General features: G+C 31.2%; 1 protein-coding gene across 1 annotated transcript; it reads left to right on the top strand.

Annotated features, from left to right (window-relative positions):
- Positions 1–4,343: 4,343 nt before the first annotated feature.
- On the top strand, positions 4,344–13,359 carry LOC114305955 (calcium uptake protein, mitochondrial). The gene is made up of 7 exons (XM_082924234.1): positions 4,344–5,029; positions 6,098–6,165; positions 7,361–7,584; positions 8,767–8,850; positions 9,685–9,898; positions 10,568–10,864; positions 10,955–13,359. The coding sequence occupies exons 1-7, from the start codon at positions 4,627–4,629 to the stop codon at positions 11,168–11,170; spliced, it is 1,506 nt and encodes a 501-aa protein (XP_082780360.1). The 5' UTR covers positions 4,344–4,626; the 3' UTR covers positions 11,171–13,359.
- The last annotated feature ends 3,205 nt before the right edge of the window (positions 13,360–16,564 follow it).

Raw genomic sequence — 16,564 nt, 5'->3', positions numbered from 1 at the left:
CTTTATCTAGGGACAAATCGAGTTTATGCGGGTGTGAGATGGTTGATCCGTCATCCGAATAGTATCCGTGAAATTTGAAATATTTCAATCGCATCCATCTGTCGAAAGACATGCATCAGCTCAATATCAATTGGGTTGGATTGGTTCAATCGGATTGAGCGGATTGGACGGATTCATGATCACCCTCTCTTTATGGAATGGAATTAAACAGTAGTTAAAAGTGAGGGAAATTATGATTTGTTTGATACAATTTATTATAATTTAAAATATAATTGTTTATAATTTATTTAAATTATTTTTACTTAATAAATTGTAAGCAAAGGTTACCTAAGCAATCTATTACAAATTTCAAAAAAAAAAAAAAAAAGCTGCATCAAACGCCCAATGTATTCAAACTTACAAGTCTCACAGTGAATTATTAGTGTCATCAAACTGCTGTATTGTCATTTTAGTTAGACTATCACCATTGTTTTCAAAAGCCTCAACTAATTCCATTACCCAACTCTGCCTTAAAATTAATAAGTAATAGAAAGGGTTTTACTTATATCTTTTATAACATTTGACGTTGTGTTTGTGTCTCGTGGACCTATTTTTAAAACCAGTGGTGCTAGGGACCCCCAGCACCCTCAGTAGGCAAAAATAATATATATATATATATATTTTTTTTCCTTCCAATCACCCAGTGCCACATGGCACTGGGAGGGTCACTGGGGATCGGTTTTATTGGAGGTCTGCCGCATTTTTCCTTTAAAACAATCACATGGAGGGACATTGTATATCAATAATTCCTCCGTCACAATAATGTTCTCGTGATTCAAACCCATGACACTTGGTTCTAATACCATTTGTCGGACCGTGTTTCACATCTTTCCAAAAATCAATTGATAATAGAAAAGACTTTACTTATGTCTTTTATGACATCCGATATTGCATCTCAGGAGCCTATTTTCAGAACAGTTGCAGGGAATGACATTGTGTACCAACATACAAAATTTCACATAAAATTTAAGTTCATAATAATGTGATAGTGACACTTGTGAAAATATAAATCACTTTGATGAGTCTTTTGACCCTTACAATAAAATAAATCATGAGTTTTTTCATTTTGTCAATTTAAATTGTAATTTTTTTTTAAATTTATTTTCAATCTAAACCATATTCCATTTCTGTTAAGTAAAATGGAGATTGACTAATAAGTCCTATATTTTGAACTTGTAATTTATATAGTCTCATATTTTTTCTTGTGATTCATTTAGTCATTTTAGATGTGTAATAATTTATTTGCCTACCGTATTGAAGTGTTATATTCGGATAAAGTACATTAAGAAGTTTTTTAGTGTCACATTATACCTGCTATGTTGGAGTATCACATGTCACGTTTGGGAAAAGTACACTAAAGAGTTTTTAATTTTTTTGTAAAGTGTCACATCATACCCGCTATGTTATTACGTTTGAAAAAAGTACACTAAAAAGTTTTTTTTTTTAATGTTACATTATACCCGCTACGTTATTACATTTGAAAAAGTACACTAAATTTTTTTTTAGTTTTCTTGGAGTAAAAATTTTGGAGTGCAACATCATACCAACTACGTTGTCAGATTTGAAAAGAGTACACTAAGGAATTTTTAATTTTTTGGAGTGTCATATTAATACTTGCCACATTGAAATATCACATCATACTTGTCACGTTAATAAAAGAGTATAGCTGTCTACTAAAATACTACCAAAATAAAAAATAAGACCACACAGAAAGAAACTCTCCACTAATAAGATTTAACAAATCAATAGAAAAAACTTAGGACTGATTTAAGTACTTGTTTGTAACAAATCAATAGAAAAAACTTGGGACTGATTTAAGTACTTGTTTGTGAGACGAGTCTTATTGGTAAATATCCCTAAGTTAAATTGGTGAAAAAAATAGTATTTTAATTATTAAACTCAATGAAAGTATACAAAAAAATGTTTAAAATATCATTTTTTGTTGATTTTAAAATATCATTTTTTTGTTGATTTTTACTTAACGAAAAGGATTGATGATTTAAATTGAAAACAAATAAAAAGATTAAAATTTAAATTGACAAAATTAAAAAAAAAAAACAATGCTAGTGACCTCAAATAAATTACCACATATTTATGAGATCTACACCCATATGAGTATTTAGTAATACATGTGGGATCTCTAATAGAGTTTATTTTGTTGTAAAAGTCAAACTCTCAAGATTTTTTCTATCTAAAAAAAAAAAAAACCTCTCAAGATTTTTTTTAATAATAATTTTCGCAATTTTTTTAGTGTTTGTAGAACACTATTTATTCCATTACTTTCTTTAAGAACTCCCAACTGGTGGTCTAGAAAACTTGTTCCATAAATTTAAAATTTTTTAAAAAAGATTGAGGATATTTTAGGAAAGAAATTCAATCGCATTTAGTCAATTCTTTCTGATATTGTTTAAAAAGATTGATTAAAATGTTGGTGGAAATCGAAAATTTATTGCTCGTTTATGGGGCAAATTGAGGTGGTGCTTCAATTTGGTTGTTATTGATTGAATCAGTAAAACCTATTACATTTTTGCCCTTTTTTGAGAGACAATGTGCCTGTTTGGTAGAAATTATAATCAGCTTATTTCAGCTTTCAACTTAATTTAAGTTATTTTGATGTGTTTGATTTAGCTTATAGCTTATAACTTATAGCTTTTTGGAAGTCAGAAATCAGCTTATTCTTTGAGTGGGGCAAGAGATGCTTTAAGAATAAGTCAGAAATCAGCTTATGTTCATAGTTATAAGATATAAGCTGTTTAGGCATAAATTATAAGCACTTTTCCACAACTCTACCAAACAGGACTAATGAGACACTTGTCCCTTAATAAAATAGTGTGGAACAATACTTCAAAACTAGCCAATAACTTTCGTGAAAATTGCCCCTTCATGTTTGATGTGTGCTTTTTTTTTTTTGGGAACAAATTTGGTGCGTACTTAAAACAGTTGATTTTTAAGTTGTCTTTTGTCAACTTAATTTTTTGATTAAAAAATTATTTAAAAAAAATTAAAATATCACTAAAAATGTAAATCATTTACACCAATCATTATTTTTTTTTCCCATATAACTAAAAAAAAGTCATTTCTAAATGTATTAATTTTTTTTTTAATTTAAAAAAAAATCATTAAAAAAGTCAAACTCTAAATGAGGTCTAATTAAACCCCCTTTTTTTTATTATTATTTTTATTTCAGGTCATTGCCAATCTTAGGAGATGGTGGTAGTTGGTGACAACATTTAGAACTTGTTTGGGGTGTATTAAAATACTACACTTTTTATAATTTAGTTTTGGGTCCTATTAATTTTTTATTTTTTTATATATCTTTTAGTAAAAAATCAAAATGTCCGCTTATTTAATTTATCCTAAATAATCCCGTAAATGTGTTTGTTAGTAGCTGGAGGTGGTGTTGCCTACAAGAGATGATGGTCGGAGGGAATTTCTAGTTGATGAGATTGTCGACAAAAGAGGTGAAAGGAGATTGCCCAGGATGGTAACCGAAGTAAAGAATGGCTAGTGGTGGGTTATTTTGGGAGGTGACTTATAAATTGACTTTTTAACTTATTATATGAAAAAATGTATAAAAAATAGAGGTTTTATATGATCCGAATAAACTAATAAGCCAATAAATTGATCAAGTAAACTCTAGAGAACAATCTCAGGTTCATTGCCCTGTTTGGTAGCTGTTTATAATTTTCGTTATTTTAAAAATGAATAAATTATAAATATATTTTTTGAGATTTATTTAAAATACGAATTGTCTCATTTAATTTAGAAAATTACAAATATCTTATTATTAAAAAAAAAATTTATTTAACAAAATTAACTAAAAAAATAAAATTTCTAACTATTCTCCTATACAATGATAAAATTACCTAAATTATTAATTAAAATAAAATTTTGACATTATTAAAAATTATTAATTGACATGATAATTTATTAATAAAATGGACTATTTATTATGAAATTAAAAACTTTAATAAACGAGATGTAATTTTCAAAACTATATGAGGTAAATATTATTTTACGCAAACTTGGGAAAATAACAATGCAAGGTAGAAAATAAAAAAAGAAAATTTACAAATAACTCTGAGTTGCATCCTTCCAATAATTTCCTTTTGTCTATTTAACATATAAAACAGTAAAATTTTAGCAATATTACCAACCTACATTTAACTATTCAGAAATTATCCTAGAGTCTTATCTTATAATTCAGATTTATTATATTTATAGACTTTATATTACACAAATTTAATTTTTACTACACAAAATCCAAAAAATAGCAGATTTTTTTCTTAAAAATACAAAGTTTAGGGAGACAGTTGGGTCCAAAAGTAACGAATCAGCATCAACTAACTAACTTGTAAGTTACAGGTGAGAGGCCGTTGAGAACAAATCTCCAGTCAACCCAAAAACCTTCCATCCCCACATTTCTCGTTCAAATAAATCCGTTCCACCCCTACCAATCTCTCTCTCTCTCTCTCTCTCTCTCTCTTCTCTAAATTACATTACATATATCTTCTCTACCATGGTGCTGTTTTTCAGTCCATTTGTTGCTGGAGACCCAATCCAAATTTCCAACTCACTACACATACTATGCATTCTTGGGCATTCCTCAGAACATCCTCATTCTCATCCTCATCCTCATCCTCACCCTCCATCCCTCGATTCCTTTCATCTCAACGCAACGCTAGTCGTCCGATCTTCACCCAATCAAACGGCTCATCCTCATCCTCTTGTGGATCCAGCAATAGCAATGGTGGTGGTAGTGGAGGGAACAAGAAGAGGGGTCGCTCGAATTCAGATTTAGAGTCGATTCTGAGATCGATCTCTTCGGGGATCTTCTTCGTGGTTGGGTCGAGCCTAGGGCTTTCTTACTGGTCTTCTCTTTCTGATTCTAATTCTTTTTTGTCTTTCGCTGATTCACGAGGCCAGAATGCGAATGCGAATGCGAATGTGAATGCAGAGCCTAAGCACAAATCCAACTTCTTATTTGGAGGTATAATTAATTAAATTAATTAATGGTTGATATGAATAATGGGGTTAATTACATTTTTGTTCATGAGATTTGTGTCATTTTGGTCAATTTAGTCGGCATTGTATAAAAAATGTTTTAATTTAATCTCTCAATCAAATTTCCTCAAAAAACCGAATGCCATTAAATTAGGAATAAATGTGTAATGTTTTAAGTGAGTATTCACATTAATGATACATATTACATGTTGTAGGGATTAAAAAGTCCAATTTTTTAAGTGAATTTTCATATTTATCCCTAACTTTAACCTGTCTACTGACAGAGTTAGATTGGCTGTGTTCGTGTTTATATAATATTTCACATTCTTAGATGCAATAAATGGTTTTTAGGATATTTATTTGAAATCAGTAAAATCTAATTTGAACTTAAATTTAATTGTTTTGTATGACTCTAAGGTGTCCTTCAACCTGAGGTTCTTGAAGTTATTCACCATAGTTTAGTTTATGCTTGAAGAGTCATATATCAATTGGATTAGGATGAAAAGTTAGTTATTAAACTTTTCGACTTCAAATTTCATAGTAGGTTGAGAGTGGTTAAGTTCGAGGCTGCATTTCACCATCTTTGGTCTTGGCCAAACACAAAACAATATCTGAACATTGATCACTTTTTTTAGTGTTAGGGGTTGGGATAGACTTAAATTGACATTGGCTAGCGTAGTTAATAGAGATATGAATCTACTTAATTTGACTAATAAAATGACATTTGATAGAGCCAAGTATAGAAGAATGATTTATGTAGCCGATCTCATTTGATGGAACCTAAGGCTTGGTTCTATTTGTGCAATTATTTCTATCTAGTTATGTAAGGCCAACCTTCATGGAACAACTGGTCTTGTTTGTACTTTGTAATTCACATATGAAAATGTTTTCTTTATTTGTTTGGAAAAACACATAAGAAAAATGCAAAGTAAAGCACAACATATTTCTGAACATGGTTTCACTTTGTTTAGCTAGTATATGTGTTCAATTGTGATGCTCTCTTTATTTGCACTTGGATATCACTTTCTAGTACTGGTTTTGTTTGTATTTTCAGAGGCATATAGGAGAAAGGTTTTCTTTAAGTATGAAAAACGCATAAGAACACGAAGTCCTCCTGAAAAGGTATGTTTCTTCACTAAAGATATACTCTAACTCCATTGTTATAGCTATGGACCAAAGCAGTATATACGAATATGATTTAGGTCTAAGTGCTTTTGACAGTATAGTACAAATATTTTCATTTACTTCTAAAAATGTCTGATCCTTTAAACTGCCAATGAAAAAACTGAAAGTTTTGATTTATTTATTATTGCTGTTATTCTACAGTCAATAGACTAGATTTACAATGCATATTGGAGCATACAAAAAATTTTATGCATGTCTTAGCCTTCCCATTAATATATTTACACGTATTTGAAGAAGTGCTTTGAGGATATCAAAGAATGTGTCACTTGCGGTGTGTACCATCTTGGTGAGGGGATACTTATTCGTTTGGGAAGTGGGTTGACTTTTTGACTTTTTGGTTATTTTAGCATGGGGCTAAAAAACTTCGTTTGGAAAGGACTTTTTGGCTTTTTTTGATTTTTTGTGAGAGAAAGAATGCAATGATTATGGGTTAGATGTGATATTTTATTTTATTGGGCTAAAAAGCCTATTTTGTCTTTTTGTGACTAAAATAGCCCCAAACGCAACTCAACCCTTCTTCCCAAACGAAACCACCTCACGGCTCTTTTGGATTTATGGATTTGAAATTAGTAGGTTTGACATCAAAAATTTGAGGAGTGTAAACTTTAGTTCAATGTCATATTTTTAGAATTAGATATTTAGAATGGATTTGTGAGCTTTATAATGATAGGTTTCAAATAACTGGTGAAAATACTTATTTGAAATCCTTCCATAAAGATTCTACTTGTACAAGGATCTTAACAAAAAAACATGTCTCATAGCTCCATTCAATCCCCCACTTTGAAGTTTTTAATCTACCTTCAATAATTTTATAAATTCAACCTCAAATTCATTCATCCAAAGGGAGCCTAAATGTGCCTTAATAACGCCAATATAGTCTTCTCTAGTTGCTAGCTGTGGTTGGTAACTACATTCTTTAATTATTCCCAAGTAATTAGATTTAAAAAAAAAAGAAAAAAAAGAAGACTCTTGAGCACTGAAATTGAAACCCATCATCATAAACCTAGAGATTCAAATTATACATGAAGTATGTGTGAGTTCATTGTAGTTACTGGTTAGAAACCACTTTTTTGCTTCTATGACAATTATTAAATTTAATGTTTGCTATATTTTGTGGTTTTTGTTGTTTCAGGTTTTTGAGTACTTTGCCTCAATCCGAACCCCAAGTGGGGAGGTGCTTATGACGCCTGCAGACTTGATGCGTGCAGTTGTCCCTGTATTTCCTCCCTCTGAATCAAATCGTATTAGAGAGGGATATCTCAAAGGGGAATGGATTCCTAGCGAGTTACATTGTGCTCCTTCAATATTTTTTATGCTTTTTGATACCGACAACGATGGACTTATATCATTTGCAGAGTGAGTTACAATTCTGTTATCGATATTGCTTGTAAAATATTTGAAAAATCTAAAAACTTTCGAGATATCAATCCCAATCAAACAATCAATAACAAATTGACACAATGATTTAACATGGAAAAAACCATAATTGGAGCACCTCTAACTGTAATAAAAAATCACGGCCCAAAGTCACAAAACAATCTACTAAGAAGACAAAAAAAAAAGGAATTTCCATACGAGTACTCTTAATTACCTAGCGAATCCATGCCCGAATTGAACCAATCCCAATGTGTTTCTTCCATCACCGTCTTCACTTCGGAATTGTCTTGCCCAACGTTGAACCCACAACGTTGATGTTGAATTCACGACAATAAGCCACTCTAGAACCCACTAAAGTTTCAAGCTCAAGTTTCCTAGAATCCACCGAAGAACACTGCTCTATTTTGTGAATGAAATAATAAGAACAACCCTTGATGTTTGACAATCTGTAATTCATTAATCAATCGATCATCTTCTATAATAAGAACACTGCTCTATTTTGTGAATTAAATAATAAGAACAATCTTTGATGTTTGACAATCTGTAATTCGTTGATCAGTCGATCACCTTCTACACACCAAGGAAACTCATACAAAACACCCTCAAATATAAAATACTTTGTTTTCTCTTCCTCTCTAAGAATCTGGATAGGTTAAATCCTAAAAACAATAAATGGCGCATTTTATAGAAAACAGAATTGCGAAGACCGCTCGAGTACACACTTCACCGCTCGAGTGGTGTGACTAAAAGTCTGTGCAAACATATAGGCCAACTGCTCGAGCACACACTTCACCGCTCATGAGAAGAAAAATATTTTCCAGAAGTTCAGTTTGCAGGAAAAGATACTGGATGGTTCACATCACCGCTTGAGCGCACAAATGACTGCTTGAGCGGTCAAACAACTTTGACTCCATTTGTGCTTGGCAAACAAGGATTGCTCAAGATACAGAATGTTAGTACAAACTCTCTAGACAGGCACAATTCGGGTTGGTTTCACATATAAATATTCACAGCCTTACTGAAACAAAAGTGCGAATAAAATTACAACCGAAAGGAATTTTGTCAAACGGGATTGCCAATTATAAAAACCTAACAATATCTACATAAAGGGTTCATTAAAGTTTTATTTATTTTATTTTAATTTTTTTTTTTCTGTAACAGGTATATTTTTCTTGTTACACTACTCAGCATCCCAGAGTCAAGCTTTTCTGTGGCATTTAAAATGTTTGACCTCGACAATAACGGGTAGGTCTAAACTCTAAATCTAATGTATGTTCATCAACCACTAAGGAATCTAGTGGTTTTTCGAACAATCAATATCACTACTTGGTGTTGTTTTACCTTGAAATATGTTCATTTGTTCTTCTCTTTTTCTACTTTCATCTAATTTCTTTTCTTATCTCTGTGGTTTTGGTATTGATTAAATAATTCAAGCAGTGTAGTTTCCTCATTTTTTTTTTCATGTAAATTTAATCATAAAAAACAAAACTATTCTGAGTAGAGTTCATTTGTAGAGTGTTTGTTATGTTCCTGAGAAGAACAAAATCCAAACTGACCCAAAAGCTTCTGATATGGATTAATTATTTTGAGTATTTGTTTAAGAAATTATAACAGTCTACAAACTACTAAAAGAGAATCACTAGGCTACGAAGTGGTATGACCTTGTATTGATTAAGAACTTGATTTAAATGCTAGCATAACATAATTTGTAATTTTATATAAATATAACAATGTTTTTTTGTTTTGTTAAAATTTTTATTTTTAGTGACATTTGATATTTCTAATTGTGTCATATGCTAGAACCAGAAAAGCATCACAAGTGACTGTCAAATATCTTCTGTATGAGTATTTTGCATTTCCTAACTTTAAGCGTCATAGTGCATCATAAGTCTAAGTTCATTGGTTTATTTATTTTTTATTTATAACGAAGCAAGCAAATGATTGTTCAATTTGTTTATACTTTCTTCTATATCTAGCAAAATAGTTTGTATTTTTTTGTTGAAACTCATAGAATGATATCTTCTGCTAATATTTTTTTATTGATTTTCAAGTTCTCATCTTGTTTACCTGAATAAACAGAGAGATAGACAAGGATGAATTTAAGAAGGTGATGACCTTGATGCGAACACATAACAGACAAGGGGCTCGCCACAGAGATGGACTTCGTATCGGACTAAAAGTTTCAGGTTCTGTAGAAGATGGGGGTCTTCTAGAGTACTTCTTTGGCAAAGATGGCAACCAATGCCTAGAACATGGGAAATTTGTCCAGTTTTTGAGAGACTTGCATGATGAAGTAAGTCAAGCAATTCTCTCTCTCTCTCTCTCTCTCTCTCTCTCTCTCTCTCTCATGTTTTTCGGGGATTCCAGTTAATATGTGTGGTATGGTAAAAATAAGTCATTTACTTCTTTATCTCACTCGGTAGTGTTCATATAACTTTTTTTTGATACTTCATGTTAATAATCTATACTATTATGTAAAGTTTACGCCTAAGTTAGTATAAACTGTTACACTTTTTAGACCTTAATAACTACTCTAAACTGCTTTAATTCTCTTAGATCCATCTGCTTCAATTAATAACATTTATCAAAACCAATACCTTAAGGATTAATAGTGAAAGGATTAATAATCCTATAAATTAGTGTAGGATTAGTTATCTAATTAAATTAGTGAGATAACTATTTACTATGTATTCATTTTATTTTTATTTTTCTTTCATAGTTGAAATTATGATTCCCAATCCCTCTCAATATTAAAAATTCGCCATTTTCGTCAGATTGAATATCCGCCGTACATGTAATCTGGTTAAAAAATTTACAATCAAACATAGGATTGTGAGTCCATGGATTAACAATTCCAATCCTATGCTATAATCCTACTAATCAAACATACCCTTAAATAACTGTTATTTTATATTTCACACACCTCTAGTAATTATAATCTATATCTTTTACACTTTTGTAGATATTGCGGTTGGAGTTTGCCCATTATGACTACAAGTCACAAGGAACCATATCTGCTAAAGATTTTGCGTTGTCAATGGTTGCATCTGCTGACATGCGACACGTAAACAAGTTTCTTAACCGTGTTGAAGAATTAAACGATGAACCAAATCTCAAAGACATACGCATTACATTCGAAGAATTCAAGAATTTGGCAGAGCTTCGTAAAAGGTTACGCCCCTTGTCACTCGCAATCTTCAGTCATGGGAAAGTGAATGGGCTCTTGACAAAGCCTGATTTCCAAAGAGCTGCATATCATGTAATAAACTTACTATGCACTTATTTTTTTCCAGTCAATTGAGCATATTTCATAACTGATATTAACAGAGTTAGTATGTCTGGTTGCAAGGTTTGTGGTATCTCTCTCACGAAGAAGGTGGTGGATATGATATTTTATGTGTTCGACACTAATCATGATGGCAGTTTGAGCTCTGATGAGTTTTTAAGAGTATTACAAAGACGGGAAAGGGACGTCACACTACCGAGGGAGGCGGGATTCATGGGATTGTTTTCTTGCTGGTTGGAGTGTACAAATAATTGCTCTTATTCAAAGATGCTACTTTAAGTTTTTCTTTCTACTGATGAATGATGATATTATGTGAAAATGATAAATAAATAAAAAAAAGGGTTTTATTTTATGTGGCTTTCCACAAAAAAAAAGAAAAAAGAAAAAAAAAAAGACAACTGTACAACAGGACACACAGGTTTTTTTTTTTTAACAGAAATAAACAGGATGTTCTGTGGTGTCATCATGGCATTCGTGGGCTTAGGTTCCAGGATAACTGGTTGCCGGCTTGATTTAACCCAATCCATAGTAAGGAACCTGTTGGGCATACCTCCTTACTGGAGTATGAGACCTAATTAGTTTATCAAAATATTTATTTTGATTTGGTGTTGGTTATAATATATTTTTATATATTATATTTTACTTTTGGAGGCCAATGAGTATTTAAAATTTTATTTGGTGGCAGCTAGGGTTTGGATAAAAAGTTGAAGAGTCAACAATATTGTTTTGGGATGGTCTTTGCTTTTCTGAAAAGGGCGCCGTCGAATTGATTTCCTAAGTGCCGCTTTGTATTTTTGGGTGCTATTGGTACAATGCTTTGTGCTTTGTTTGGTGCTATTTTGCTTCGAAGCATTGTTTGGTTTGTTATTTTGGATCATCTTTAACTTTATTTCGAAAATTTTTGTTCATTTATTTGGCGAGATCTTTCTTCTTGATTATTTGTGATTATTTAGAATTCACCTAAGGGTGGTTTGTGAGACTATTCGTATCTCGTTTGTAATTGTTTAAAAACTATTGGTTGATAGTGAAATCGGATTTTGGTCTCGTGGACGTACTTCATATTGAGAGAACCACGTAAAAATTTATGTATCATTGATTTAATTTTTTCCGCATTAGTTTTTATTTGCATTGATTGATTTACTTGTGGACATCTATTTTCCCTAATAACTGGTATTAGAGCTTAAGGTTTATTTGAGTTTATTTATTTGTATAAATCAATGGATGAGAATGTGGGTCGTATGTTTAGTTTCGATAGAAGCAATTGGGTAACTTGGAAAACTAAAATGGAAGACTTATTATTTTGTAAAGATTTGTATGGGCCTATTAAGGGAGCTAGTGGCGAACCCGGGGGTATGAAAGATGATGAATGGAAGAGACTTAATCGAAAAGTCATTAGTTTTATCCGTCAATAGATTGATGATAGTGTGTTTCATAATGTTGCTACTGAAATTTCGACACATGATTTATGAAAAAATTAAAACGGTCTTTATGATAGAAAATCAGTCACAAATAAAGTTTTTCTGTTTTGAAAGTTAGTTAATTTAAAAAAAAAGACAACCCCATTCCGGAATATTTGAATGAAATAAAGAGTATTATTAACCAACTCTTTTCTATGAAAATTGTTTTTGATGATGAGTTGCAGGCTTTGACGCTACTTAGTTCATTGCCTGAAAGTTGGGAGACTTTGGTTGTGATAGTTAGTAATTCGGCACCCGATGGAGTTGTCACAATGAGCCAAGTCAGTAGTAGCTTGTTGAATGAAGAGATGAAGAAAATTAACGGGTTCTTTTCATTCGGAGGCATTTGTTGTGAGAGGCCGAAACAAAACAAGGGGAGGAGTAAGATTTCTCATGGTCGTGATCAAAGCCGTGACAAATCAAGAGATGGTTCCTTTCAAAGAAAGACATTGAGTGTCATTATTGCTATGAGAAAGGGCATATGAAGCGGGAATGCCGAAAGCTCAAGAACAAGGAGAAAATGTGTGACAAAAGTGTGGATAAGAAGTAAGAAGACACAACGACAGTTACTATCGATGGTGATCTCAACGACAGTTGTTTGTGAAGATGATTGTGTCAATTTTGTGGGCCAAGAGAGTAATTGGGTGATTGATTTCAGTGCTTCTTCTTATGTGACTTCTCGAGTTGATTTCTTTACTTCCTATACCAAAGGAGATTATGGTTGTGTTCGAATGGGTAATGAAGGTTTGTCCAAGATTGTTGGCGTGAGTGATATTTGCTTAGAAACAAATTTGGGCTACAAGTTGTTGCTTAAAAATGTGAGGCATGTTCTCAACATTTGCCACAATTTGATTTCTATCGGAAAACTAGATGATGAAGGCTACAACAACAAATTTGGTGATGGAAAATGGAAACTCACAAAGGGTGTTCTTTGGTGGTGGCTAAGTGTAAGAAGACTCGCACACTTTGTTCAATGAAAGAAAAAATTTGTAAAGGTATTATCAATACACTTGAGGATGATACTTTTACCGAATTGTGGCACAAGCGGTGTAATGACCTAAAATATTTTTTTTAAATAGTTAGTGCATAAATTAATTGAGTAATATTTGAATTTGAGTGTTGTGTAAAGTTATGTGCAAAAATGGTTCAATTTTGTAATAATTTTTTTAAAAAAATATAATTTTTGATCTAAAAAATTATGAAATTTTTATTATGTTGTTCTTACAAGAGTCTAGCATGTTGGATAAAAATTTCAGAATTTAATAATGAACATTTATTTTATGAAAATTCGCAGACTAATCCAGTTAATTTATGGCATAATTTTAAATTGAGTTTTGGGTGCTTGAACCATGATTTGAGATAAATTTGTTGGGTCTATTTTGATATATAATTGGGTGATGTTTGGTTTATGAGTGAGAATTTAATTCAAGATCCATGATTTAGATTTAATTTAATTTGAACTTGTTTATGACTCATGTTTAACTGTTTGGTCCTTTTTAATTATGTGATTGGTAGTAACCACCTTGGGAGTTGTTATTATTTATTATATAGAATTATAATAAATATTTGATAATTGATTTTATGGAGTGTACCATATGGTGAAAAATTATATATTTTTATAGTGAATATAATGTGTGTATATTTTATAGTGAGCAAAAGATTATATTTTATGGGGGTACAAAAATGTTATATTTTGTGGTGAGAAAAATTATATTATTTTATAATTTATATTATAAAATTTTGAGATATTATTACAAAAATTATTTTTCGTTTGAGGAAACCAATTATAGGGAAACGAACCCATGTGGGGTTGTTCCCCCCACGCCCTTCTCCCTTCTTTTCTTCTTCAATTGCTCTTCTTCTTTTCCTTGAGCAAAGAGCTCAGCTCTCTCTCTCTCTCCCCTTGTTCTCCATTATTGCTCAATCTTTGAGCTTGAAATGAGAGTCTTTAGAGTGAGATTTTACAAAAGTTTTGTAAATGAAAGTCGGAGAGCTTGTCGTGATCTTTGCAATGGTAGTCTCGGATTTATGATTGGGCAAAGTTTTTTTTTTCTCCCAATTTGCTCATTTTCATTATTTGAGGTAGAGACTTTCTTCATATTATTACTTTAAAGCTATATTAGGGTTATTTTGAGAAAAATATGTCATTATAGGAGGTATTGCATATATATATATATATATATATATATTTTCAGAATTTTGTTTGGTAATGTTTGGAAGAAAAATTATGTTGAAATGTTAAGAATATTCGTATTTTGAGATTGATTTGGGAAAATCACCTTCTGTTGAATTTTTTTTGCTATAAATCTGAAAATTAAACTTTAATAGTTGTATGGATTGTATTGACATCATATTATGATTGGATGATTTATTTTGAGAAATATAAAATTGAAATATTTTTTTCATCTTTGATTTTGGAATTTATTTTTGAGAAAAATAAATTGGTATTGAGAAATATTGTGTAAATTATTGAGTTGAGATTATAGAGTTATTTTAGGATTAAAAACTCTAAAAGTGTTATATTCATGATATTTTATGAAAGTTGATATGTTGATAATTAAGTTGTGTTTATTTTTGTAAAAAAATGAAAATGTGAAATGTGGACTTTTGAACTCACAACCTTGAAAATGTTACTCTTGGGCATATTTCATATTTTTGATGTAAATATTGTGTTGATTTATTAGTTTTAGAAAAGTTATGAAATTGTTATTTGTAGAGATTTGGAAAAATTGGCTAGGCATGAAATTGTGGGTGTATTTGAGAGATGAGGCATGTGAAGTTATATTTGGTGTTATCAATTTGGAAGATGGTGAATATAATGAACTTACAAATTTGATGAATTAAATCAGTTTGGTTAATATCTTAAATCCTTCTTAATTAAAAATGTGTTATTGGGTTTATTTTTTAACATTTAATATATGAGATTAAAAGTGATGAAGTTGTATGAGATTGGGAGAAATAAGCGAGATTAAGTTGATATGGTATGGTATTTGGTCCCTAGTTTTACTAGTTGAGTTATGTTATCTTAATATTACCTCAAATTCATAAATGAGATATTTAATGATTTTGGCGGTCTTTGACAAGAAAAGAAAATAATGTGATTTTAGCTCGTTTGGAGCAAATGAATGAATTGCATTAAAACAATAATGAATTACCAAAACTTTTAGTTTTGTGAAATTGTTTTAAAAGAGAAATTGTTTTGTGAAACAAGATTTATTGTTTTGTTTTGGGTAATACATTGGTAAGTCCGAATATGGGGTGTAGTTGGTATTGGTTAAGTTGGCCTGAGTGTCCATGGTGAAAGACCAAAAACACACGCGGGGGAGGTGCCACATGCCTTTCGGTGAGAGACTGGTAAAGTGGTGAGGAGGTACCACGTACCTTCCGGTGAGAAACTGGTAAAGTGGCGATTTGGTAGTGCTTGATATGCCTACTTGCAGACACCAGCTTAGGGATTACTTGAGTCGTATTTACCATCTTGAAATTATATTGAAATTGTTGGGTTAACGTGTTTTCAAATTGGCATTGTGCGCAAGATTTTCAAAAGATGAGAAATATATTTTGAGTATGATATGGCCTATGCATTTATCTCATAAGACTGTAATAAATGTATATGATGCTTTGTTAGATGTCCTGATGAATTGTTTAATTAGTTGATTCAATTGAAAATGGAATAATTGAATAAATTGAAAAGGATGTCCTGTTGCTATTGAAGCATGTTTATTTATTTAAGTTAACTTGTTGTGGTTAATTAAATAAATTGGATTTAAGAGATTATATAATAAAATCATATGATTTTTTTTTGACATGATATGATTTCATGTATATGTGTGAGCATCTTTGTACTTGCATATCTTCTGATGTTATAATATGAGATTGTTTGGTGAGTTAGTGGTTGCTCACCCCCTACCTGTACATGTGTATAGGGAATGTTTTCGGATATAAGGATCAAACAACGTGGCATGGTTATAAAGTGGTGATGAGCCGTAGTACTTTTTAATTGTTTCTTTGGTTGAGTTCTATGCTTTGTAAAGGGCAACACTCTCTTATTTATTGTAAGCCTTAGGGCATTTTTTTTATTTGTGTGTAAATGTCATTGTTGTATAACGAGAGGGAACATGTTTATTTAATTATTCATAATTTCATCAAAGGATGAATTGTCATTTGTAAATGGACTTAATTAATGAATATTGGTAATGTTATCCGAGTAATAAAA

Source organism: Camellia sinensis, chromosome 4 (genome assembly GCF_055761805.1).
Source record: "Camellia sinensis isolate YWXY chromosome 4, ASM5576180v1, whole genome shotgun sequence".
Classification (NCBI taxonomy): domain Eukaryota; kingdom Viridiplantae; phylum Streptophyta; class Magnoliopsida; order Ericales; family Theaceae; genus Camellia; species Camellia sinensis.
The sequence above is the reverse complement of the archived record's forward strand: the minus strand, read 5'-3'. Positions and strand labels throughout refer to the sequence as shown.

Coding starts and splice junctions, on each gene's coding strand:
- LOC114305955 (XM_082924234.1), top strand. CDS start 4,627: ATGCATTCTTGGGCATTCCTCAGAACATCCTCATTCTCATCCTCATCC. Junction 7,585..8,766: donor GGACTTATATCATTTGCAGA/GTGAGTTACAAT, acceptor TTTCTGTAACAG/GTATATTTTTCTTGTTACAC. Junction 10,865..10,954: donor TCCAAAGAGCTGCATATCAT/GTAATAAACTTA, acceptor TCTGGTTGCAAG/GTTTGTGGTATCTCTCTCAC.